General features: G+C 41.8%; 1 protein-coding gene across 1 annotated transcript in view; it reads right to left on the bottom strand.

Moving 5' to 3' along the window:
* The window catches only part of LOC126481458 (uncharacterized), a 331,508-nt gene that overhangs the window by 15,004 nt on the left and 288,667 nt on the right, over nt 1-27,837 (bottom strand). Inside the window, exons 6-8 of the mRNA XM_050105231.1 lie at nt 27,129-27,244; nt 9,152-9,395; nt 3,924-4,156 (exon numbers count right to left, since the gene is read on the bottom strand). Coding sequence (XP_049961188.1) covers nt 3,924-4,156; nt 9,152-9,395; nt 27,129-27,244 — 593 coding nt within the window. The remainder of the gene's footprint in view (nt 1-3,923; nt 4,157-9,151; nt 9,396-27,128; nt 27,245-27,837) is intronic.

The following is a 27,837-nucleotide window of genomic DNA, read 5'->3' as shown; positions in this document are numbered from 1 at the left end:
ATCAAAGTCGGAAACGTGATGATACGCATTTCTCCTCCTTACACGAGGCATCACAACAACGTTTCACCAGGCAACGCCAGTCAACCGGTGTTTGTGTATGAGAAATCGGTTGGAAACTTTCCTCATGTCAGTACGTTGTAGGTGTCGCCACCGGCGCCAACTTTGTGTGAATGCTCTGAAAAGCTAATCATTTGCATGTCACATCATCTTTCTGTCGGTTAAATTTCGCGTCTGCAGCACGTCGTCTTCGTGGTGTGGCAATTTTAATGGCCAGTAGTGTAAGTTACTTCCTGACTGGAAATTGCTGCTTGACACATGGAAACTTCACAGAACTGACGCGCTGTGCGCTTTTAACTTCTGTTCGCATTCTGCTCTGAGTGGCTTCAGCTTGTTCTTGAAGAGGGGACACTTCGGTTTCAGTCTGAAGCAGTGCTACTTCGCGTTTTTACGCTCGGTAGTCACACTTGGGGCTCCGCACGCAGCTGGAGTACTCTCAAGCTAGGATGCTATAGGCGGAGACTTTGCACAGCAGACTCAAGGTTCAGACCTCGTCCGAGGGCGACGCACCAGCGATGCGCACACATGGGTACGTAGCGAAACATCGGCAGCTCCCACATGATGATGATGATGATGATGATGATGATGTTTGGTTTGTGGGGCGCTCAACTGCGCGGTTATCAGCGAATTCCCAACCTTTTCTCAGCTCAATCTCGCCACTTTCATGAATGATGATGATGAAATGATGAGGACAACACAAATACCCACTCATCTAGAGGCAGGTGAAAATTCCTGACCCCGCCGGGAATCGAACCCGGGACCCCGTGCTCGAGAAGCGAGAATGCGACCTCGAGACCACGAGCTGCGGACGGCAGCTCCCACAGGCAGCACATTCACATCCCAACGACGGTGAGATTTACGGCGGTATACGTCGCGATGAATTTAATAACCATCAATAATTTCACGGTTAGATTCTACCTGGCCACTGGGGCTGGCTTATTAGCACAACAACTTCACTTATGTTCCAAGCATGAATCAACCACTCTTGCTCAGTCGCGGATTTGATTCTGTCAAAATTTAATACGTTACAGAGCGGAACTTACCATCACGTGCTTACGTTTCTCAACTTTGCTAACCATAAATCACTCCAATCTTTTTTCTTTTTTGTGGTTAATATCACTGTCGGTACAACTGGAGAAACTTCTACTGAATTACTTGACAGTATTTTTAACGAAATTACTTGTGCTAATAAAGTCAGAAATTTATTGTGACTTGGAATTTCATTTCGTAGTTATTAATTCCTGTGCATATTTAATGAAATTGTGTGGTTACCTCCACCCCCAATTTATCCACTGCTGGGCAGAAAATGAGCGTTTATTAACCCCGCTGTTCACAGTGTAATTAGGGTGGTTCTTTGGCGTCAGAGGTAATTAACTTTCATCATTTCTCACCCTACTTAATAGCGAGGGGAGGTTTCGCAATGCAGGCTCATTTCTTTTCGTTCCTCTGAAGTTCTGATGACGATCAGACAGCATTTCCAATTTGTTTCTGGTTCGTTAAAATGACATCAGAGAAAAGTTCCTACCCAAGCACAAAAAAAAAATCCGAATATGTTGTTGTTTATTTAAACGACCGAAAAGTGGCGTACTAGCTGCCTCTTTTTTTTTAAACACGCAACTCACCTCAGCCTACCACAAGCTCCCTTAACTGTCACTCCTCACATTCACTACTAGTGCATCGCCGGCCGCGGTGGTCTAGCGGTTCTACGCGCTTCAGTCCGAAACCGCGCGACTGCTACGGTCGCAGGTTCGAATCCTGCCTCGGGCTTGGATGTGTGTGATGTCCTTAGGTTGGTTAGGTCTAAACAGTTCTAAGTTCTAGGGGACTGATTACCTCAGATGTTAAGTCCCATAGTGCTCAGAGCCATTTGAACCATTTCTGAACTAGTGCATCGCTATAAGTCGCTTGCACCCATCCACTTCCAGTTTCCCTTTCTCACTCACTCGTTACCCAACTCACAGTCTTTATCAATTTGTGTCTGTCAGTCATTGCGTCCTGTATCACAGTCTCCATCATTCTGTCTTACTACTATTGTCATGTCTCCCCTCAAAAAATGGCTCTGAGCACTATGGGACTTAAAATCCGAGGTCATCAGTACCCTAGAACTTAGAACTACTTAAACCTGAATAACGTAAGGATATCACACACATCCATGCCCGAGGAAGGATTCAAACCTGCGACCGTAGCAGTCGCGCGGTTCCGGACTGATGCGCCTAGAACAGCTCAGCCACCGCGACCCGCTTGTCTCCCCTCATTCACTCTTTCCGATTGTTTCTCTCTCTCTCTCTCTCTCTCTCTCTCTCTCTCTCTCTCTCTCTCTCTCTCTCTCTCTCTCGCTCTTTCTCTGCCCCTATCACTCTGTTCGTCATTGTCATTCACTCTGCTTCTCATTATCATTGGCTCTCACCCACTTCCACTTTTTCTTTCTCTTTACTCCTCTCCCACTGGTACTTTCTCCGTCACTTTTCCTACCACTGTTCTTTCACTCTTAACTATGCTCCACTGCCACCGTGTTCCCCTCTTTCTCTCACACTACCATTATCTCCTTTTCTCTTTCTGTAACACGACCACTGTCTATTCTCTTCTAGTATTTATTACTTTTCTGTCTCTTTGGCAGTGCTACTGTCTGCTTCGCTCAGCATAAAAAGGCGTGAAAATGTTCGCTAGACGAAATTTTTCAAATGTTCTGAGGAACGTAGAATGAGTCAGCTGGTACGCCACTTTTTAGTCACAGTCTTTTGAATAAACCGGAACATATTCACATTTTTGTACACCGATAGGAGCATTTTCCACGGGTTTTTCCTGCTGCGGCACGGCCTGTAACTTATATGAAAAGAAATGTACTGGTCAGCAAACATTAGATGGGTTACTTATGTGAAATCGAAATAACGTAAAACTAATTTTAGACCTCAGACAGGATTTTACGCGAAAGAGAAAAAAAAATGCATCTGCTTCAGTCTTACCATATGGAGGTCCCAGATGACACCGGAGACACTTCACAGAATATTTCTCCGTGCTACGTCACTTTATAAACTACGTTTACCCTCACACTGGATGTTATATGCGTAGTTTTCGTGTACCAGTAGGGTAACTTGGAACCTCTATACCTCGGAAACGGATAATGATATGAAGAAAAATTTGAAGGTTGTTCCAGATCTGAATCTTAGGAATACATCGTAAGCCTTTCAGCCATTAGCAGTGCATTGCTGTCTTGGAAGCCTCGGCTGTGTTTTGGTCCGCTAGTGACGGTGAAATAATAGGTAAAAAAAACTTTTTTGGGTTTTAATTAATGCTGCCTTCGGAAGTCCATCAAGTCGACCGCAGACACCATCAAATGCAAAAAGAACCAACCTATTTGTTACATTTACCTAAGCAGGAAAAACTGTTTATTATTCATAGTTTGATCTTTTACTGTAGGGCAGTGACACTAAGACGATCCAAATGGTCCCTACCCCAAGGGCTGTCCAGAACACTTGACTGGTTCAAATGGCTCTGAGCACTATGGGGCATAACGTCTGTGGTCATCAGTCCCCTAGAACTTAGAACTACTTAAACCTAACTAACCTAAGCACATCACACACACATCCATCCCCGAGGCAGTATTCGAACCTGCGACCTAGCGGTTACGCGGTTCCAGACTGAAGCGCCTAGAACCGCACGGTCACACCGGCCGGCAAAACACTACATTTTTATCACCAATAGAACCTAGGTGTGAGCGCACAGGAAGAGCCTGTTTTTGTACTCAGCGTTTTAGAACATGTCGTATGCACACCGATACATTCTGGTTATGCTGAAACTGTGAAACATGTAACATAGGAGTTGGTACAAGCGCAAACGTCAGCCGAGTTGAGTCCGACGGGAGGTACCTGGCGTAGTCTTCTAGCGAGACGGTGTGCGGCCCAGGTGAGGGTGAGAGGCGGCGGGGCTGCTCCAGCTGGTGCTCCAGGCGGCGCCGGAAGTCCCTGCGGGCCGTGTCGCTCCTGAGGACGCCGTCCTCCGGCGGGGGGCGCTCCGCAGGCCCCGGCGTCGGGTCGAAGCCCTTCTTGAGCGGCAGGATGCTGTAGCCCGGCAGCTCCTCGGGGCGCAGCCGCACGTTCTCCTGCACAGCGCCGAGCATAATCAGCACGCTGCAATAGTGGGTCTACAGGAGGTGAACTTGAGGAACGGGGGCAAACTACTGCATTCAGGCGAACGTACTTCGTGTTCGTGAAGTCCCCACCGCCCTACGTAAGACGTTATTTACATAAAAACAAATTTTTAATACAACAGGTTTATTTAACCGTACGTACGGAGTGGCCGCGCGGTTAGAGGTGCCATGTCACTGACTGCGCGGTCCCTCCCGCCGGAGGTTCGAGTCCCTCCCTCAAGCATGGGTGTGTTTGTGTGTGTGTGTCTGTGTGTGTGTGTGTGTGTGTGTGTGTGTGTGTGTGGTCCTTACAAGGGAACCTCCCCATCGCACCCCCCTCAGATTTAGTTATAAGTTGGCACAGTGGATAGGCCTTGAAAAACTAAACACAGATCAATCGAGAAAACAGGAAGAAGTTGTGTGGAAGTATGAAAAAAAATAAGCAAAATATACAAACTGAGTAGTCCATGTGCAAGATAGACAACATCAAGGAGAGTGTGAACTCAGGGGCGCCGCGGTCCCGTGGTTAGCGCCAGTAGCTGCGGAACGGGAGGTCCTTCGTTCAAGTCTTCCCTCGAGTGAAAAGTTTAATTTTTTATTTTCAGACAATTATTATCTGTCCGTCCGTCCGATGCGATCACTTTTTTGGGAGTGATTATCACATCCACAAGAAAACCTAAATCGGGCAAGGTAGAAGAATCTTTTTACCCATTCGCCAAGTGTACAAGTTAGGTGGGTCGACAACATATTCCTATCATGTGACGCACATGCCGTCACCAGTGTCGTATAGAATATATCAGACGTGTTTTCCCGTGGAGGAATCAGTTGACCTATGACCTTGCGATCAAATGTTTTCGGTTCCCATTGGAGAGGCACGTCCTTTCGTCTAATAATCGCACGGTTTTGCGGTGCGGTCGCAAAACACAGACACTAAACTTATTACTTTCAACAGAGACGTCAATGAAAGAACGGACAGATAATAATTGTCTGAAAATAAAAAAATTTAACATTTCACTCGAGGGAAGACTTGAACGAAGGATCTCTCGTTCCGCAGCTGCTCACGCTAACCAGGGGACCACGGCTCTCCTGAGCTCGCACTATCCTTGATGTTGCCTATCTTCGCGCATGGACTACTCAGCTTGTATATTTTGCTTATTTTTTTCATACTTCCACACAACTTCTTCCTGTTTTCTCGATTGATCTGTGTTCAGTTTTTTAAGGCCTATCCACAGTGCCAACTTATAACTAAATCTGAGGGGGGTGCGATGGGGAGGTTCCCTTGTTAGTATAAGTTAGCTTAAGTAGTGTGTAGGTATAGGGAACGATGACCTCAGCAGTTTGGTCTCTTAGGAAATCACACACATTTGAACATTTTCTAAAAATTACAAAATAATATACAGGTTTATTCTTGCACAGACGAAAGCACCAACCAGAAACTTTTAATAATACCGATTATTCATATAAATAGCGTCGTTCCCGGTTTAGAACAGACAGGTTCGTCACGGACGCTCTTCAAGTTAAGATACATACGCAGATGTTGTAGTTCACACTAGTTATTCCTTCTTTTGGTGAAAATTCCTTGGAGTGTTGGTGCCGTAGGAAGTGCCACAGGCAGCTGGTTAATTCTGTTAAGACGCTTTGCCCGCAGAATGGAAGCACAGCTACAGTTTCATTGCATCGTTCCCGGCACCGATCTATACTACTGGCCATTAAAGTTGTTACACCACGAAGATGACGTGCTACAGACGCGAAATTTAACCGACAGGAAGAAGATGCTGTGACATGCAAATGATTACCTTTTCAGAGTATTCACACAAGGTTGGCGCCGGTGGCGACACCTACAACGTGCTGACATGAGGAAAGTTTCCAACCGACTTCTCATACACAAACAGCAGTTGACCGGTGTTGCCTGGTGAAACGTTGTTGTGATGCCTCGTTCAAATGTTCAAATGTGTGTGAAATCTTATGGGACTAAACTGCTAAGGTCATCAGTCCCTAAGCTTACACATTACTTAAGCTAAATCATTCTAAGGACACACACACACACACACACACACACACACACACACACACACATCCCCGAGGGACGACTCTAACCTCCGCCGGGACCAGCCGCACAGTCCATGACTGCAGTGCCCCACACTGCTCGGCTAATCCCGCGCGGAACGTGATGCCTCGTGTAAGGAGGAGAAATGCCTACCATCACTTTTCCGACTTTGATAAAGGTCGGATTGTAGCCTATCGTGATTGCGTATAATGGTATCGCGACTTTGCTGCTCGCGTTGGTCGAGATCCGATGACTGTTAGCAGAATATGGAATCCGTGGGTTCAGGGGGATAATACGGAACGCCGGGCTGGATCCCAAAGGCCTCCTATCACCAGCAGTCGAGATGACAGGCATCTTATCCGCATGGCTGTAACGGATCGTGCAGCGACGTCTCGATCCCTGAGTCAATAGATGGGGACGTTTGTAAGACAACAACCATCTGCACGAACAGTTCGACCACGTTTGCAGCAGCATGGACTATCAGCTCTGAAACCACGTTTGCGGTTACCCTTGACGCTGTATCACAGACAGAAGCCCCTGCGATGGTGTACTCAACGACGAACCTGGGTGAACGAGTTTCAAAACGTCATTTTTTCGGATGAATCCAGATTCTGTTTACAGCATCATGATGGTCGCATCCGTGTTTGGCGAAATCGCGGTGAACGGACATTTGAAGCGTGTATTCGTCATCGCCATACTGGCGTATCACCCAGCGTGATGGTATGGGGTGCCATTGGTTACACGTCTCGGTCACCTCTTGTTCGCATTGACGGCACTTTGAACAGTCGACGTTACATTTCAGATGTGTTACGATCCCTGCGAAACCCTACATTTCAGCAGGATAATGCACGACCGCATGCTGCAGGTCCTGCACAGGCCTTTCCGGATACAGAAAATGTTCGACTGCTGCCCTGGCCAGCACATTCTCCAACCGAGCGAGGTGGCGCAGTGGTTAGACACTGGACTCGCATTCGGAAGGACGACGGTTCAATCCCGCGTCCGGCCATCCTGATTTAGGTTTTCCGTGATTTCCCTAAATCACTCCAGACAACTGCCGGGATGGTTCCTCTGAAAGGGCACGGCCGACTTCCTTCCCCATCCTTCCCTAATCCGATGAGACCGATGACCACGCTGTCTGGTCTCCTTCCCCAAACCAACCAACCAACCACATTCTCCAGATATCTCTCAGCAATTGAAAACGTCTGGTCAATGGTGGCCGAGCAACTGGCTCGTCACAATACGCCAGTCACTACTCTTGATGAACTGTGGTATCGTGTTGAAGCTCCATGGGCAGCTTACCTGTACACGCCATACAAGCTCTCTTTGACTCAATGCCCTGAAGTACCAAGGCCGTTATTACGGCCAGAGGTGTTGTTCTGGGTATTGATTTCTCAGGATCCATGCACCCAAATTGCGAGAAAATGTAATCACGTATCAGTTCTAGTATAATATATCTGTCCAATGAATGCCCGTTTATCATCTGCAGTTGTTCTTGGTGTAGCAATTTTAATGGCCAATAGTGTAATAACATTAATGAAGACTTTTTTAATCCAACTCCTGCATTACAGTTAAAAACAATTTTTTTCTTGTTGTTGCAGACTACCAATTTGTATATAGAAGATCATCCATGGAATAGAAGAAGTTGCACAGGATAAATGATTTTTAGATTAGATTTATAACTTGCTTTGATACCCGTCAGACATTTTATGCTATTGGAAAAATTATCAAAATTTTTTGACTTTGCGATGGATGTTTAAGAGGAAATTCGTTAGCTAATATGCGTATTGTGACGGTGCAATTAAAATGCTCATATCCTAGAACAGGTACCTACATGGCGACCACGGCTGAACACCGCCTTTTATTCTTACTGTTCGCTTTTTGCAATTAATACTTTACAGGTGTTGAGTGACCCAAAAAATGAATCCATAAGACGTTACTGGGTGGAAATACGCAAAAAATGTCAGGAGACTGATTCGTTTTATTCCAAGACTAGCAATCATATAAAGAGAAAAAGTGGCTGAAATAGTTTCAGAAGCTCAGTAATATCTTCCAGTTTTATTAACACCAAAAATTTGGAGCGTTCTATCTTACTTACCGACTCCCGTTCACGTGCTACATCAATTGTTGGGTACGACTATTTGTTGTACAGAACAGAATATAGCGTGTTTTCTCAAAATTTAAGGCGAGTCTTTTCAGAGAACCACTTAATAATTGTTTGGGAAACATAACTGACCATTTCTGCTGTTGCTTTCCCTCTAATGAGATGTATTATAACACTATTATCGTCTGCGAAAAGCACCAATTCTGCTTGTTCGATGTTGAGTTGAAACTCATTCACACACATAAGAAACAGGAGTGGATTCAAAATTGAACCTTGTGGGACTCCCTCTGATTTATTCCCAGTGGTGGCCACCTACTCGAGACGTATAGAGTCCGATTACAAGTATGGGCAGATCTTTTTTCACAAACCATACACGAGATATGAATTTCTCGAAGCTGAGTAGCGTCCCACTAAATACCGAACGTTTTTGGATAAATTTGCGTGCTGGATTAAATATCAAAGAATTTCCCGTGATGTCAGTGGAAACGTTTCTGGACGTTATGATATATATATATGAATGATGATGACGGTAAAATCAGAAAAAATCGAGGTCATAAGGAGTATTGCCGGCGGTCATTCATAACAAAAGGTAACTGGGAAAATAACAGTGGTACCTGAGCGTCCTCGACCACAGACTTTGAGGCTTTCAGAGTATAGGTGCAGAAAATCAGACGTTGGGTCACTGTCAAGAGCAAGCTCTAGACGGACGCCTATGGGATCAAGATCAAAGTCTGCTCGGTTACATGGAGTGAGATAAAATCGTACTTTCCGATAGCATTTGGGCCGAACAGTACGTAGGTGTGGAGTATGGTGAGCTCACCTTTCCGCGGGGCTTCTCCTTGTCCGTCCGCTTCTTCTGGATGCGTGCCTGAGGATGCTTCTCGATGTCACTCTGCGGCCGCCTCTGTTGGAGGGCCTGTGGTGGCTGCTGCTGCTGCTGCTGCTGAGGATGTGGCGTGTAGGTGAAGGGCCTGGCGTACTGGTGGTGGTATAGGTCCTCCTCCGTCATGGAGGGGACAGGGCTGCGACGCAGGTTCGCCTCGGGCAGCAGACGCACGTCCTTCCTGCGACACCACTCGCCGCTTAGTTACTCCTCAACACTATTTTGTCATAATACGTGCAATGACAGCAATCGTTATATAGTCCGTTTGCTGGACATTGTGATATCCTTACATATTATGCACACACACACACACACACACATATATATATATATATATATATATATATATATATATATATATATATATATATATATATATATATATATATGGCGGTAGTATCACGTAGGTAAGGTGTAAGACGCAATGCGTTAGCAGTGCTGTCATTTGTACTAAGGGGATAAATGTGGCAAGGTTTCCGATGTGAACGCGGTATGGGATATTCCTCTTGGGAAATCGTTCGGGAATTCTATATTTACAGATCCGCAGTGTCAAGAGTGTGCCGAGGGTACCAAATTTCACGCATTACCTCTCACTACGGGCAATGCCGTGGCCAACAGCTTTCACTTAACGAACGAAATCAGTGTCATTTGTGCAAAGTTGTCAGACAAGCAACACTGCTTGAAATAACCGTAGAAATCAATGTGGGACATATGATGAACCTATACGTTAGGACAGTACGGTGAAATTTGCCGTTAATGGGCTACTGCAGCAGTCGACCGAAGTGAGTGGCTTTGCTTACAGCACGACACCGCCTGCAGTGCCTCTCCTGGGCTCGTGACCAATCGGTTGGATCATAGGTGACTGGGAAACCATGGCCTGGTAAGATGAGTCCCAATTTCAGTTGCTACGAGGTGATGGTAAGGTTCGAGTGTGGCGCAGACCCACGAAGACATGGACCAAGTGGTCAACAAGACACTGTGGAAGCTGGTGGTGGCTCGGTAAGGCCTTGGGCTTTGTCTACATGGAATGGACTTGGCCCTTTTGTCCAACTGAACCGATCATTGACCGCAAATGGTTATATTCGGCTACTTGGAGACGATGTTCAGCCATTCATGGACGTCAAGTTCCCAAACAACTATGGAATTCTTAGGGACGACAATGTGCCATAGCAACGGGCCACAATTTTTCGCTATTGGCCTGAAGAACACACTAGACAGTTCGAGTGAATGATTTGACCACCCAGATCGCCCGGTATGGGACATAATCGACAGGTCTGTTCGTGCATAAAATTCTGCACAGGCAACAATTTCGCAATTACGGTCGGCTATACAGGCAGCATGGCTCAATATTTCTGCAGGGGACTTCCATATGACTTGCGTCCATGTCACGTAGAGTTGGTCCGACGCGATATTAGAAGGTATCCCATGATTTGTCGCCTCAGTCTGTGTATATATATATTTATGTCCCACATCTACTCCTAAACTACTGGACCGATTTCAACCAAACTTTGGTACACGAACCACCCAGTGTCACGGAAGAATCACTGTGGTAATAAGAACCACCTACTTATCAAAGGGGTAGGACTAAAAAAGCGATGCAGCCCACGACGCGCGAATACGCATACGTTATTCATCCACTATCTGAGAATGAGAGCACTTGATGACTTGCAGCAGACTTTACACACAGTTTGACAGCTTTACGAAACTACTTCTCCCTGACAACCACCGTAAAACGATGAAAGGAAAAAAGATTATCGCTTGCTTCATTTTCGCTGTTCATGTAGTGAAACTGCCGGATTACGCACGGCGTTTTAATTTATTACTTCTTGACTAGTAACTGCATTCCCAACATAGTCTGCAGACAATATTCACATTTAATACAGAAAGTACCTGCAAAATTATATCACTGTAAGGCATACAGTGCAGGAGATATGACGTCAAATACTGACAACGGAAACTCCCCATCGCACCCCTTCAGATTTAGTGGTAACATGGCCCCGTGGATAGCCCGTCGAAAACTGAACACAACTTAAGCATGAAAAAAGGAAAAAGATGTACTGAAATGTAAAAAAAAAGCAAAAGAGAAACAGTGAACGGTCCAAGAACAAGAGGTGCTAAAAAAACAGCAGCCTAGAATGGCAACGGCGTTGTGTGTACTGTTTATTTATTTACCTAATTTTTCACAATATTATGAACTGTCCGTTCGGTGATTGAAATGTTTGTTCTCTCTGTGTAGTCTTGGCAGCTGCCATACTATACATTGGTTATACACTCCTGGAAATGGAAAAAATAACACATTGACACCGGTGTGTCAGACCCACCATACTTGCTCCGGACACTGCGAGAGGGCTGTACAAGCAATGATCACACGCACGGCACAACGGACACACCAGGAACCGCGGTGTTGGCCATCGAATGGCGCTAGCTGCGCAGCATTTGTGCACCGCCGCCGTCAGTGTCAGCCAGTTTGCCGTGGCATACAGAGCTCCATCGCAGTCTTTAACATTGGTAGCATGCCGCGACAGCGTGGACGTGAACCGTATGTGCAGTTGACGGACTTTGAGCGAGGGCGTATAGTGGGCATGCGGGAGGCCGGGTGGACGTACCACCGAATTGCTCAACACGTGGGGCGTGAGGTCTCCACAGTACATCGATGTTGTCGCCAGTGGTCGGCGGAAGGTGCACGTGCCCGTCGACCTGGGACCGGACCGCAGCGACGCACGGATGCACGCCAAGACCGTAGGATCCTACGCAGTGCCGTAGGGGACCGCACCGCCACTTCCCAGCAAATTAGGGACACTGTTGCTCCTGGGGTATCGGCGAGGACAATTCGCAACCGTCTCCATGAAGCTGGGCTACGGTCCGCACACCGTTAGGCCGTCTTCCGCTCACGCCCCAACATCGTGCAGCCCGCCTCCAGTGGTGTCGCGACAGGCGTGAATGGAGGGACGAATGGAGACATGTCGTCTTCAGCGATGAGAGTCGCTTCTGCCTTGGTGCCAATGATGGTCGTATGCGTGTTTGGCGCCGTGCAGGTGAGCGCCACAATCAGGACTGCATACGACCGAGGCACACAGGGCCAACACCCGGCATCATGGGGTTGGGTAGCGATCTCCTACACTCTCCGTACACCACTGGTGATCGTCGAGGGGACACTGAATAGTGCACGGTACATCCAAACCGTCATCGAACCCATCGTTCTACCATTCCTAGACCGGCAAGGGAACTTGCTGTTCCAACAGGACAATGCACGTCCGCATGTATCCCGTGCCACCCAACGTGCTCTAGAAGGTGTAAGTCAACTACCCTGGCCAGCAAGATCTCCGGATCTGTCCCCCATTGAGCATGTTTGGGACTGGATGAAGCGTCGTCTCACGCGGTCTGCACGTCCAGCACGAACGCTGGTCCAACTGAGGCGCCAGGTGGAAATGGCATGGCAATCCGTTCCACAGGACTACATCCAGCATCTCTACGATCGTCTCCGTGGGAGAATAGCAGCCTGCATTGCTGCGAAAGGTGGATATACACTGTACTAGTGCCGACATTGTGCATGCTCTGTTGCCTGTGTCTATGTGCCTGTGGTTCTGTCAGTGTGATCATGTGATGTATCTGACCCCAGGAATGTGTCAATAAAGTTTCCCCTTCCTGGGACAATGAATTCACGGTGTTCTTATTTCAATTTCCAGGAGTGTAGAATATGAGTTTTGTGGTACGAACACGTTACCGTCCCAACTAAATATGGTGAATAATAAGAGTAGGCGAGATACCATATAGACGTCTTATAGAAATGAAAACAACAAATAAACGGCTGTTAAGTATGTTAAAAGAATTCAGGAGTCAAGACTTCCAAAACGGAACGCAACTTCAAAAAACGTTATTTTTATGTTTTGCAGAGCACAGACAAACTGTGTGACTGTGAACTGTTACTTTCCATCCTTGCAGTGTATGCGACAAACTATTATGTTTTCATTAGTTCCTTGGGAATGATCACATTAACATGAATATGTATATCGGGCAAGGAGGCGTATCTCGCTGACATACCAGTCGTATGAATCAGGTGCGTCGATAAGAGGTTCCTGTCATATGAGACACGTACTACCACTAATGCCGTGTATAACACATCAGACTGTTTTCCAGTGGACGATTCGGTTGACTTGCCGCCTTGTCATCAAACGTTTCCCATTCGGAAGTCACTTTTCAGCTGCTAATAGAGTGCAGAATCAACTGTATATGTCCCTACCTTACACCTCGATGCTGCACAACGACACTGACACAAATTTGCATAAAGCGAATAGCGGAAAAGAATTTGGCACGGGAGAAATTAGAACACAGCTCTCCCTCTAGGTAGTCCAACACCGTAATCAATTAACAACGATGCTCTCCTTTGAAGGTTATATATTACGTAGTTAATATAGAGCCATACAGCCAATCTGTGTGTTCTCTGCAAAGCCTACCTTCATTATACAATAGTCTTGAAAGAACTGTGACAGATGCCCGAACAACAGGGGACTGACGTACTGGAATATGTATTGATACTATGAAATGGTATGTAATCTTGTATTAGCCATACTGGTTATTCCACGAGTTGTAACTTCCTATACTATCGCCTGACTATGTACTTCTTGTATTTTTTAGAATTGATAATGGCTAGGCACTACCCGAAATCTAGATTTGACGAATAAAACCTTCAATAAAAGGACGACTAATTGCTATGCTCTATCATTTGAAACTGAAACTGCACAACTTCTCCACTAACAAGGGGAGGCCGCCAATTGTGAAATTCAGATTCGATTCATACTGCGCATAATAAAAGCTCAGAAAATCGACAGTTAAAAGAAACCGTTGTGGTGAAATACTCTCTACGACTAACAATTATCTACAGCGCCGTGGCGCAGCGGTAAGCGCTCGGGTTCGTAATCCGAAGGTCGCCGGATCGAATCTCGCGCCATGCAATTTTTTTATTATTAGTTTTTTGTAATTCAAATATATATATATATATATATATATATATATATATATATTAATGAATTTCTTATGCATGTGGGTGAAGGCGGATCGCTCTCCAATTGTACCGCCTCCATTTTTCCGTTTTTTTAACAGGGTGTACCAAAGCTCTCCCGTCCGCACTGATTTTCGACGATGTTATAAGTTGCGCTAGGGACCGCATCAACCTTCTTTCGAAGTTAGCACGCAACTACGCTGTTATGCGGCGGCTCGTTTCGGCCCATTCAACATCTGTCCTTCAAGTGTAACGAGGGAGTAACGGAGTTTATATTTCATACCTGCCACAGCGAATTTGTGTTCGTGGGGTCTCTATTCTAATTCGAAAGTTTGACTTACGCTACACGTATTCGTTTCGGAATACCGTTTCTACGTCTTCCGTTAACTATACGTGGTTAACATTATGAAGACAATTAATAACATTTGTGAAATACAACTTTGTTTGCGGAAAACATAATGATGTTCGAAGTCGCCAGTTTTTCCACGAGAAACGACTTTCAACAACTTCTTATATGCATAATTGTTGCAACTGATTGCCGGGAATTATATATATATATATATATATATATATATATATATATATATATATATATATATATGTGTGTGTGTGTGTGTGTGTGTGTACACATTTGAATTCGATCCGGCGACCTTCGGATTACAAACCCGAGCGCTTACCGCTGCGCCACGACGCTGTGAAAAGTTATTAATCGTAGAGAGTATTTCACCGCAACGGTTTCTTTAAACTGTCGACTTTCTCGACAACGGCTGAGATGTGCATCTTGGTGCTTTGCCACATTACACCTCTGGCCATGAGCTTTTATTATGCGCAGTATGAATCGAATCTGAATTTCACACTTGGCGGCCTCCCCTTGTAAGTTGAAACTTACACCTTGCCGTGGGTACGTTTGATTCAGTATCTGGCTTGGTGCTGGAGCAAAATGTGCACGACGACCATAATACTGATACCGATACTCGGGGCCCCATCTTCAACAAACAATGCTAAAATTTCTGAGGGAATTGGCGTAAATACTATCGATTACTGTTTCTTCAATAAAAAGTGGTCCATTGATACAGTCACCGAGATTTCGATACTAGATACTGAAGCTCATCTGTAGCTAAGATTCAGCCTGTCGTAGCCAGTGAGTGTTCTCTACCATTCGGCAATGCATGTTGCATAAATCTATCTATCGGTGATTAGCGAGAATAAGTCCGTCACTCATGAATATCTTATTCAAGGAAGATACGTTCTCTCTTCCCAGACAGCAAAATAAGATGCATTGCTGGAAACCGCCTTTCTGGAGCTGCAGATAAGGATTTATATGAAAAGAACGAAAAATTTTGTTGCAACATTCGAAGAACTCTTGACATCCTGATTCCGGTTTCAGATGCAGTATCTCACTCGAGGTCCTAAATGTATGCTAAAACACTTTCCTTTGTCGTTTCACACCTATTAGTCTTTATTTTTCTGTGGCATTCCGGTGAAGATATTACAATCCTCAAATTGATTTTACTGTAATGTTGAAGATTACATCCTGAATTTTTTATTGAAGCATGTAAAATTTAAAAAAAAAAACAGTAAGCGGAAATGCTACACGACGAACTCTGAACTTCTGATTACTTTTAACTACAATTCTTTCTAAGTTCGTTGAAGTATCAGACATGTAAATTAATTTATAAGTACATTAGACATTGTATAATGATCTTCGATAATTCTTTAAGTTTATAGTTATCATCCGTTTTGTTCCTTAATTTGTTACTTTATGGGAAAGCTGATTTTTAAATGACACGATGTTCCTGTTGGAAACGTACTGGAGAAATAATTTGAGAAGTTGATGATTCTGAATATTTTTACTTTGTTCTGTTGCCCGAAGAAGTTTGAAATAAAATAATTCAACACACAAAAATAAGTGCAGTTGCGTTTCCATTTCACTTGAGATCAAACGATAATTATATGAAAAGTTTGAAAATATCTCATTAACACACTTTAACGGAGAGAAAAAAATAACGCTGGCTCTCTATGGACATATTAAGGGAATGAAACCACAAAGTGTTGTAAATACAATATTGACTTACCAGGAGAACAAAGGCAAGTCCAATGGATGAAAGAAGTACATTAGGATATAGGGATGTGTGGAGTCGGTGTGCGCGAAGAAAACAGGGGCGCGAAGAAAACAGGGGCGCGAAGAAAACAGGGGCGCGAAGAAAACAGGGGCGCGAAGAAAACAGGGGCGCGAAGAATAATCTCAGAAGTCAGTCAGAGAATTAAGGAATACTGCCGAATAATGAACTCGAGAACTGAAGGTCGTTGTATAATATGTAATGACACAGTTAAGACATTAACGTACATTTTAGAAACACACTTTAAAAACACAAAGGCATAACTTCCTTTTTATTTGCTAATTTGTTAATTTTATTTACTAATTCAGTGTGAGGTTTGATGTTGTATATATCAAAGCTATGTTAATCTAATAAGTAAGGCCTTCTGTTGGAGGTGTAATGGACTGTTTGTACAAATGTTTCATTCTGAGCAAAGATTAGTTGGAAATAGTATCATTTTTGTGATACATTGACTTAAAAGTTAAACAACACAGAAACAGCATAAGTGTAGCAACGGAAACACAAATATGTAAACATTTTTACTGCATTTGTAAGATAACTGCACTGGTCAGACAAAGACTTACTTTATTCGAACAGCATGGAGCAGAGATCTGTGGTTGATTACCAATTTGACGATATATGTCAGCTTGGAATGCGGTAGTATGAAAATGTACTACCTAGAAGAATGATGTGTCATGTCATAGTTGCAGTGGCGATGTATTAAGTAAGGAAGAAGAAATGTATTCCCTTGTATGAAGAGACGCAAACGTGCCACTGAGATGTCACTGAAAGACACGACATACACGTAACAATGCAGCAGTGCAGCTACGTACGAACACTTATTTTAAAGTGCAGCTTCTAGATGAATATTTCCATCTTTCTTTAAACACAAATGTTAGACTGTGTAACTAACTCATTTTCTTTAATTCTACAGCGTATCACAATAAAGCAGAAATAAATTTGGCATTTAAAGTCGTATGAACTCACACAACTGAAATCTCACTGCTGTTGCTGTAGTTGATTTCATTAGCTGTATAGTATCTTTTCTTACAGTATATCTATGTATAACTAAAAATTTATACCGTGCATAAATTCTATTATTTCTTTCCTTTTTCAGACGTTATGTCTGGTTAAAAATGGAAAGTGACGCGGACCTTGACCAAGCGTGACTTCCTTTTAACTGTACGGTATATGTTACATTGCATTTAGGAACTTTCGGGTAATTGAACATGTATCAATAATTACAGATTTCTGTAGTTTTATGTATACGTTTGGATGTAGCTGTATTGCGTTGATGTACTGATGCATATTGTGTGGTATGATTTCTGTAGTTAATAGTATAATTGGTATAATGTCAACTTTATCCTGATGTCACATGTCCTTGACTTCCTCAGCCAGTTGGATGTATTTTTCAATTTTTTCTCCTGTTTTCTTCTGTATATTTGTTGTATTGGGTATGGATATTTCGATTAGTTGTGTTAGTTTCTTCTTTTTATTGGTGAGTATGATGTCAGGTTTGTTATGTGGTGTCGTTTTATCTGTTATAAAGGTTCTGTTCCAGTATAATATGTATGCATCATTCTCCAGTACATTTTGTGGTGCATACTTGTATGTGGGAACGTGTTATTTTATAAGTTTATGTTGTGAGGCAAGTTGTTGTATTATTTTTGCTACATTGTCATGTCTTCTGGGGTATTCTGTATATGCTAGTATTGTACATCCGCTTGTGATGTGATCTACTGTTTCTATTTGTTGTTTGCAAAGTCTGCATTTATCTGTTGTGGTATTGGGATCTTTATAATATGCTTGCTGTAATATCTGGTGTTTATTGTTTGATCCTGTATTGCAATCATGAATCCTTCCGTCTCACTGTATATATTGCCTTTTCTTAGCCATGTGCTGGATGCATCTTGATCGATGTGTGGCTGTGTTAGATGATATGGGTGCTTGCCATGTAGTGTTTTCTTTTTCCAATTTACTTTCTTCGTATCTGTTGATGTTATGTGATCTAAAGGGTTGTAGAAGTGGTTATGAAATTGCAGTGGTGTAGCCGATGTATTTATATGAGTGACTGCTTTGTGTATTTTGCTAGTTTCTGCTCGTTCTAGAAAGAATTTTCTTAAATTGTCTACCTGTCCATAATGTAGGTTTTTTTTATGTCAATGAATCCCCTTCCTCCTTCCTTTCTGCTTAATGTGAATCTTTCTGTTGCTGAATGTATGTGATGTATTCTATATTTGTGGCGTTGTGAGCGTGTAAGTGTATTGAGTGCTTCTAGGTCTGTGTTACTCCATTTCACTACTCCAAATGAGTAGGTCAATATTGGTGTAGCATAGGTATTTATAGCTTTTGTTTCTTGCTGTCAATTCTGTTTTCAGTATTTTTGTTAGTCTTTGTCTATATTTTTCTTTTAGTTCTTCTTTAATATTTGTATTATCTATTCCTATTTTTTGTCTGTATCCTAGATATTTATAGGCATCTGTTTTTTCCATCGCTTCTATGCAGTCGTTGTGGTTATCCAATATGTAATCTTCTTGTTTAGTGTGTTTTCCCTTGACTATGCTATTTTTCTTACATTTGTCTGTTCCAAAAGCCATATTTATATCATTGCTGAATACTTCTGTTATCTTTAGTAATTGGTTGAGTAGTAGTTTTGTTGCTGCCAGAAGTTTTAAATCATCCATGTAGAGCAAATGTGTGATTCTGTGTTGGTATGTTCCAGTAATATTATATCCATAATTTGTATTATTTAGCATGTTGGATAGTGGGTTCAGAGCAAGGCAGAACCAGAAAGGACTAAATGAGTCTCCTTGTGAAACGTCCCCTTAGAAAAATTAATTAATTACTGTGCTGATAAACCTCTTACATTATTTTATTTTCAAACAGCTGAGCAGAACTGAACATACTCAGACATTTCGCTCTTTCCCTATTCTGATCAACACTAAACTGACACACAATATTTTTAGCGCAACGCAAACTGACTTTCAAAAATCCCTACAAAAGAATGGCCCCGACTAACAATAACCTATACCTTTCACAAACTACTGCAATACAGCGAGCGGCAATACTGCCAGCTAAATAAAAGATTCAAACTACTGAAGGCACTAACTACTGATAGGCATAGTTAGCAAAAGAAAGATTTTGATAGAGAAAAAACAATGTATTTACCTTAAGGGGATACGGAATCACCTATCCCCGCAATGTTAATATATGCCTACTATAGGGAACATTTTCTCACAAACTACTGGAGACAGAGAGGTAAAAATTTTACTGTATGTGCATTCATATGTTACAACAATACTGAAACAACAGTTTATTGTCAAAGTATTTTCTTACAGAGATATTGTACATTTATTTTTAAGTAAATTTTTTCCATCGCTTTTTACTAGACTATCACCCCTAAGTCTTTTGTAAATCAAGTAATTAAAAAATCGTTGTCTCAGTATGTAATAGGGACCTATGTCACTACGTCATAAAAATTTCAGACTTCTAGGTTGACCAGTACCTGAGATAATGTTCCTAGATGAAGTAAAAAGTAAACTTACGGGAAACGGAGAAAGAAGATTAAAACATTCCTGATCCGTAGCTAATACCCCCTTCACAGTCTTCATAATCATCTTCAAGTCTTCTTTTGGCACCCCTCTGCACCTGTCTTGCTTTTTTCACTAATGTCTTGATTATATTATCAGCATGCCTTAGTCTGTGCTGATCTAAAAAGAACATAGCACGTACCGTACGGGAACCAACACACATACCCAACTTTTGAAGGACCTGGCATTTAGTTATATTTCCAAGATTGAAGGTTGCCACAGCATCATACACACCAAAATGTAGTGTATTAATTCCGACAAACACTGTTTTTGGGAGACGATGCCATATCACACTATTCAAGCACTCGTTGGGGTTCTGCGTTTTTCCGTGAAGACATTTCATCAGAAGACTTCTGTCAGCCAGATCTCTGAAAATGGGCTTTATTTCTGCCATGATGGCTGATGGTAGACTGTGGTGGTGAATGTATTTCTCTCCTGTTGTTAGTCCCCTATTGTATTTACACCAGCTGTTTTCACCTTTGGGGCACAAACCATGTTGTGGAAATATAAAGCCCATATAGCTCTCCTCATTTCTTCAAGATTGCCTGTATTTTGCCTGATTGCAAGGCCATAGCAGTTCTGAATGTGGTCTATTATGGAATCAGTCAATCTTCCTCTGCCATCCAAGGTTTTCCCATCATCTAGTTTTTTCCCTTTCATAACTGATTTTAACCTTCTCAGCCTGGCACCCATTCTCTTCTGCACATGTCCTATACATTCAAGTTTGCTTATATTTACACTGTTCCCATATGGTTTGCTTTCCAAAACTTCTTTGAATGCTTTAGAGTCACCATCTCCCAGATATTTGACATAGCGAACATTATACCACTGTGAAGAGCGATGAAAAATTTTCTTCACCCCAGCAACCTCCATGCCACCACTACTACCATAATAATTAGCAATACAGTCATCACTGTGTTCATTTTTCAGCCTGTCTGTGCACCTACAGTATTTAGACATTATTGCAACATCAATAACCTTGCCAGTATCAACACTAGTTGCTGTTACAACACCATTGTAGGAGGTGTGGCCCCTTTTCTGCCACGTGCCATCAAACGCCACTGTGAGGTCACGACTGCCGTCATTTTCTTCCACTGCTTCTTCCACAGCAACCTGCATTGACTTCTGTGCTACATCTTCAACTGCAGATCCTAGTACATAATTGTAAGCTTCAAACTTTGAAGGTGCACTTGGAAGATTTAGAACACCACATAGCATATCACCAGCTGCTTTGCCCTTACCAATTGCTCGCAATCCATAAACTAACCTAATATTTACACTATAAAGTTCAGTTTTCTTGTATCCATTATTTACAGTTACTGAAACCGAACTTGGAAACTTACAGCTGTATTTACAAACACTGCATATTAAATTAAACTGGGCAGCCAGGCCAACATGGGATTCTACTTTCAGAGAAACGTTTCCATGACATTTTTTGCAGCACAAACTGTTTTCAAGAGCTTCACACAATATATTCGTATCAATGAGTTCAAAAACTTCATTCCCTCTATCAAGTAAATTATATTTCTCTTCCAAATCTCTTAGTTTTTTATGAGAAGCACTGTTTTCATTTGGTGTAAGTTCGTTCGGCAAATCAGTAATAAGTGGATTCACATTTTCCAACAGTGATGATGATGAACTGCTTTGCTTTGCTAATGAATCATTATTTCTTTTCTTTTGCCAGTTCACACGCTTTTTAAATACTTTTGCTTTAGCTCTAGGCATTTTCACTGCGAAAAATGAAGCACTAAATATGAAATAACTCAACAACTACTACTTTCTTATATCACACTGTTTACAAAACAGTCCCGCCACAAAGTCAAAGAGTAACTTGAGGAAACCAGAGAGAAACATTTTCGGGCAACTAGTGTATAAATAGTCGCTGGAAACCGGGATATTTGAATTCATGTCACTTTAAAGGTACTGCCAAAAAGTTCATGGTCAGCCACGAGAGACGTGTATAACTAAAGCGCAATACCCGATCTCACAAATATATAAAAATAAAATAGTTATAATTGTAGTAGAGCTATGTATGATACGTCATTTTAAAGAGGAAACATGGCAGAATATAATACGCCAATAAAAAAAAAATCGATTTTTTAACCCAAAATCCGATTCCGTATCCCCTTAATAGTATTGAAAAGGCATTATATATATATATATATATATATATATATATATATATATATATATATATATATATTTATCAGTCTATGATATCCAATATTACAAATTTACTCTTTCTGATGGACACACGTCCAGATCGTCTGCTCTCAAAATTCCGCCATCTCTCTCTCTCCACATCCACTACTGCTGGCGGCTCACCAACTGCGCAACGCTACGCGCTGTTAACAGCCAACTACCCAACACTACAATAGCGATTATTGCAACAATGAAGACCAGCGTCAGACTGCACAAAGCACAGTCAGTGATTTTCATATAGAGCGCTATGTGGCGTTACCAATAAAAAACCGAAACAGCCTACTTACACTTGGTATTATTATTATTATTATTATTGTTATTGTCATCTATGCATTTCGTTGCTCCTGAAGTGCGTCGTCCCTTTTCTTCCTCGGTACACTTTCTTCGATTTCCAGACTTCTGTCTTTCCTCAAGGCCTGATTTTGCGCTGCTGTTAAATAATTATTCTGTTATCTACGTATCATGTCCGTTCTAAATGTAGTGTTTTTCATATCTTTGTCAATTTCGGTGAACCACATGGGCTTCGATTCGTAGCTGTTTAGTAAGTTCACAATCTTCTTGGTTCATCTTTCATTATTCATTCGGTATTGTCTCCATAAAACTATAGTCTTCTTTTCCTGATTACATCAGTTAGCTTTTCTGCTCTCAAATACAGCTATCTGTTCGATCTGAATTTGTATTCAACATTACTATTACTTCTAGGTCCCAATATTTTCCTTAGAATTCTTCTTTCAACTTATTTCAGTTTTTAAGAATACCCAAATCTTGCATACAGTTTTCAGAACTTGCCAATGTTTAATAGTGTCTTAGTTTTGTATTCCGGGACCAAGTTTTCTTTGTTATATATGTTTTTCTTATTTTATTTCTCATTTTATGTACTCAGTTTTATATGGCGATCTTCTGTTTTGTATTGTTTGGTATCCGTTTTCCTTGGTAGTTTTGTTTTTGATATTGTGGTGTTACGATTTTAAGATTTGTGGGGCATCACTGATATTTGTCATGAAGTGCGTTTTTTCCGACGATAGTTTTAGTCCCTTATAATAATAATAATAACAAAGAACAACACGCATCAACTAAACAATCAGAAGAAAACGAAATCTTAAGACAGCCACCAGAATAAGCACAAATAGAACACGAAGTGACACACATGTTAGATATAGTAGAAAAATTTCAGCTGACATATATAGAATACAAAGACACAAATACAGACATTAGACCATTCTTGCATAGACCGCCAAATAACCCACTAGTCGAAACTACAATAAAAACTATCAACACAATCATACACAACAAAATATATGACAACACAACTATGGAAGAGTTACAACTACTGGTTTATATAGGAGCACTCACTACACTAAATATACACACTAGGCAGAGACACAAGCAGACATATGTTTGCAGAAATATGTCAGCTTGTGTCTGGATATGTGTGGATGCATATGTGTGTGTGTGTGTGTGTGTGTGTGTGTGTGTGTGTGTGTGTGCGCGCGCGAGTGTATACCTGTCCTTTTTTCCCCCTAAGGTAAGTCTTTCCGCTCCCGGGATTAGAATGACTCCTTACCCTCTCCCTTAAAACCCACATCCTTTCATGTTTCCCTCTCCTTCCCTCTTTCCTGACGAAGCAACTGGGGGTTGCGAAAGCTCGAAATTTTGTGAGTGTGTTTGTGTGTTTTTTATTGTGCCTATCTACCAGCGCTTTCCCGTTAGGTAAGTCATGTAATCTCTGTTTTTAATACAAATTATTTAACAGTTACATTGCAGACCCATACACATTCCCTGATACACTTACACATGGAATAACGTATCTGAAACCTTAAGATCAAGCAGACACAGCAAACCTAGCTAAATATCACCCCATAACATGCCTACCAACAATATACAAAATATTAACTCCAGTCATTACACAGAAATTAATGACACATACAACACAGAACAAAATTATAAATGAAGAACAAAAAGGCTGTTACAAAGGAGCACGAGGATGTAAATAGCAACTGATAATAGATGCCGAGGTGACATATCAAGCTAAAACTAAACAAAGGTCGCTACACTATGCATACATTGATTACCAAAAAGCTTTTGATAGTGTACCCCACTCATGGCTACTACAAATATTGGAAATATACAAAGTAGATCCTAAATTGATACAGTTCCTAAACATAGTAATGAAAAATTGGAAAACCACACTTAATATCCAAACAAATTCAAATAATATCACATCACAGCCAATACAGATTAAGCGTGGAATATCCCAAGGAGACTCATTAAATCCTTTCTGGTTCTGCCTTGCTCTGAACCCACTATCCAACATGCTAAATAATACAAATTATGGATACAATATCACTGGAACATGCCCACACAAAATCACACATTTGCTATACATGGATGATCTAAAACTACTGGCAGCAACAAAACAACAACTCAACCAATTACTAAAGATAACAGAAGTATTCAGCAATGATATAAATATGGCTTTTGGAACAGACAAATGTAAGAAAAATAGCATAGTCAAGGGAAAACACACTAAACAAGAAGATTACATATTGGATAACCACAACGACTGCATAGAAGCGATGGAAAAAACAGATGCCTATAAATATCTAGGATACAGACAAAAAATAGGAATAGATAATACAGATATTAAAGAAGAACTAAAAGAAAAATATAGACAAAGACTAACAAAAATACTGAAAACAGAATTGACAGGAAGAAACAAGACAAAAGCTATAAATACCTATGCTATACCAATATTGACCTACTCATTTGGAGTAGTGAAATGGAGTAACACAGACCTAGAAGCACTCAATACACTTACACGATCACAATGCCACACATATAGGATACATCACATACATTCAGCAACAGAAAGATTCACATTAAGCAGAAAGGATGGAGGAAGGGGATTTATCGACATAAAAAACCTACATTACGGACAGGTAGACAATTTAAGAAAATTCTTTATAGAACGAGCAGAAACTAGCAATATACACAAAGCAATCATAAATACATCGGCTACACCACTGCAATTTCATAACCACTTCTACAACCCTTTAGATCACATAACATCAACAGATACGAAGAAAGTAAATTGGAAAAGGCAATATATACAGTGAGATGGAAGGATTCATGATTGCAATACAGGATCAAACAATAAACATAAGATATTACAGCAAGCGTATTATTAAAGATCCCAATACCACAACAGATAAATGCAGACTTTGCAAACAACAAATAGAAACAGTAGATCACATCACAAGCGGATGTACAATACTAGCAAATACAGAATACCCCAGAAGACATGACAATGTAGCAAAAATAATACAACAACTTGCCTTACAACATAAACTTAAACAACACGTTCCCACATACAAGTATGCACCACAAAATGTACTGGAGAATGATGCATACAAATTATACTGGAACAGAACCATTATAACAGATAAAACAACACCACATAACAAACCTGACATCATACTCACCAATAAAAAGAAGAAATTAACACAACTAATCGAAATATCCATACCCAATACAACAAATATACAGAAGAAAACAGGAGAAAAAATTGAAAAATACATCCAACTGGCTGAGGAAGTCAAGGACATGTGGCATCAGGATGAAGTTGACATTATACCAATTATACTATCAACTACAGGAGTGATACCACACAATATCCACCAGTACATCAATGCAATACAGCTACATCCAAACTTATATATACAATCTGTAATTATTGATACATGTTCAATTACCCGAAAGTTCCTAAATGCAATACAACATATACCGTACATTTAAAAGGAAGTCACGCTTGATCAAAGTCCGCGTCACTTTCCATTTTTGACCAGACATAACGTCTGAGAAAAGAAAGAAATAATAATAATAATAATAATAATAATAATAATAATAATAATAATAATCTTTGCTATCTAATTATATTTGTCATGACGTTGTGCGGTTTCAGGCGCAATGTCACGGATTGCTCGGCCCCTCCCGCCAGACGTTCGAGTGCTCTCTCGGAGATATATACAGGGTGGTCAGAAAATGTGTGAAATGCTTGTAGGGATGTTACAGGGCAGGTTGTACTAAGATATAAATGTTAAGAAAGAAATTCGATACGTTGCTGTGTTTCCGAGTTATTTAGCATAGAATTTACGCAATCGGGGCGTCGCGCGCTCGCATTCAAGTGGCCTGCCAGGGGCGGTGTTACCCAACGAGTGCTTTGACTCATTAGCTGAAACGAATTTACGCACGCGACGATCTGTTTGGCTAACTTCAATGCTAAATAACTCTGAAATGGCGTAACGTATCGAATTTTTTTGTAACATTCCTATCTCAGTACAACCTGCCCTGCAACATCTCTACAAGCGTTTCAAACATTTTCTGACACACACACACACACACATATATATATATATATATATATATATATATATATATATATATATATGTGTGTGTGTGTGTGTGTGTGTGTGTGTTTTGTTCTTAGCATAAGTTAGTTTAAGTATTGTGCAAGTCTAGGGACCAATGACCTCAGCAGTTTGGTCCCTTAGGAGTTCACACGCATTTGAACATTCATGACGTTACCTTTGTGATAGGAAACTCTCTATCAAATGTTGCCTGCGTCGACCTTCTGTTTCTGTTTATCATGTCAGCAACATCTATTTAAGTTTATGTCACATTTAAAATTTCGATTTCAAAATTCTGGAAACACGCAAAAGTGAGATTCCATAACTACGTGTGCTTGCACCATTATCGTTGTAACACGGTGCTTGGTAGTCCGATGCAGTCAGCGTCTCAGTCACTCAGAGGACAATGAACTAATAAATCCCGATGGCTGCTACGTAAATCGTAGCTCCGTAGCCCATAAACAACTGAAGCTATCAGATACATTACGAAAGTTCGAAATGCCACAAAAGGTGTGTATTACTTTGATGGGAGAATGAGGATGCAATCCCTGTGTGATGCAACCCCGCCGGTTCGTGGTTAGGGTGCTAAAAGCGTCGACAGTTCTCAGTGAGACTTACCGCATAGCAGCCACTCTTGGGTCTTGCGGGTGCAGCGGCGGCGAGCTGGGGTCGTAGCCCAGGTACCCCGGGAGCGCCTGGCCGTCTGGCTTCCGGGGCGGGCCCGTGCTCATCACCTGCAACGACCACGACCTTCATCACGATCAATCGTCACATCACACAGACGAACACGATGGCAACTCGCAACCCTACCGGTTAGCTCAGGGCCAATCTGCTCGGCGCTAAACTCCATGTATGCCATAGTAAATTCTTTTGTGCATACAGGCGCAAAATGTGTTGTGGACTGCCGCTGAAAAAGACTAATACAGGTGTAGCGGTAGAGCGGATGCGTGGGTTCTAAGGCAGCACACACACACAATGAAAGTAACACAGAATAGTGGTCAGGAAAGTACATTATTCAACTTCGGTAACACTGGTTATAGCAACTGTACAACGCAGGTTTAGCCTATCTGTTCTGTTTATCACCACCAACTAAAATTTTTTTTCTGAACTAAAGTCGGAAGAAATCTGATCTTCTGTCTTTATGTACTGTTCGAAGAAAAGTTCCAGACTAGCAGTAGTCAGTTAAATCTCGAGGCAAGTGGCCTCTGTCGAAACGCAGTAATTCTATTCACTGTTCAGTTTTCATTGAAGCCTAGCCATTGTCTTTCTATCGGCTGTTGTTTGCATCTGACTAAGACACGAGGAACGTTCTGCAGGAGCTCCCTAA

This window comes from Schistocerca serialis, chromosome 5, assembly GCF_023864345.2.
Source record: "Schistocerca serialis cubense isolate TAMUIC-IGC-003099 chromosome 5, iqSchSeri2.2, whole genome shotgun sequence".
Lineage (NCBI taxonomy): Eukaryota > Metazoa > Arthropoda > Insecta > Orthoptera > Acrididae > Schistocerca > Schistocerca serialis.
Note: the sequence above shows the minus strand (reverse complement) of the source record. Positions and strands in the feature narration are given on the sequence as shown.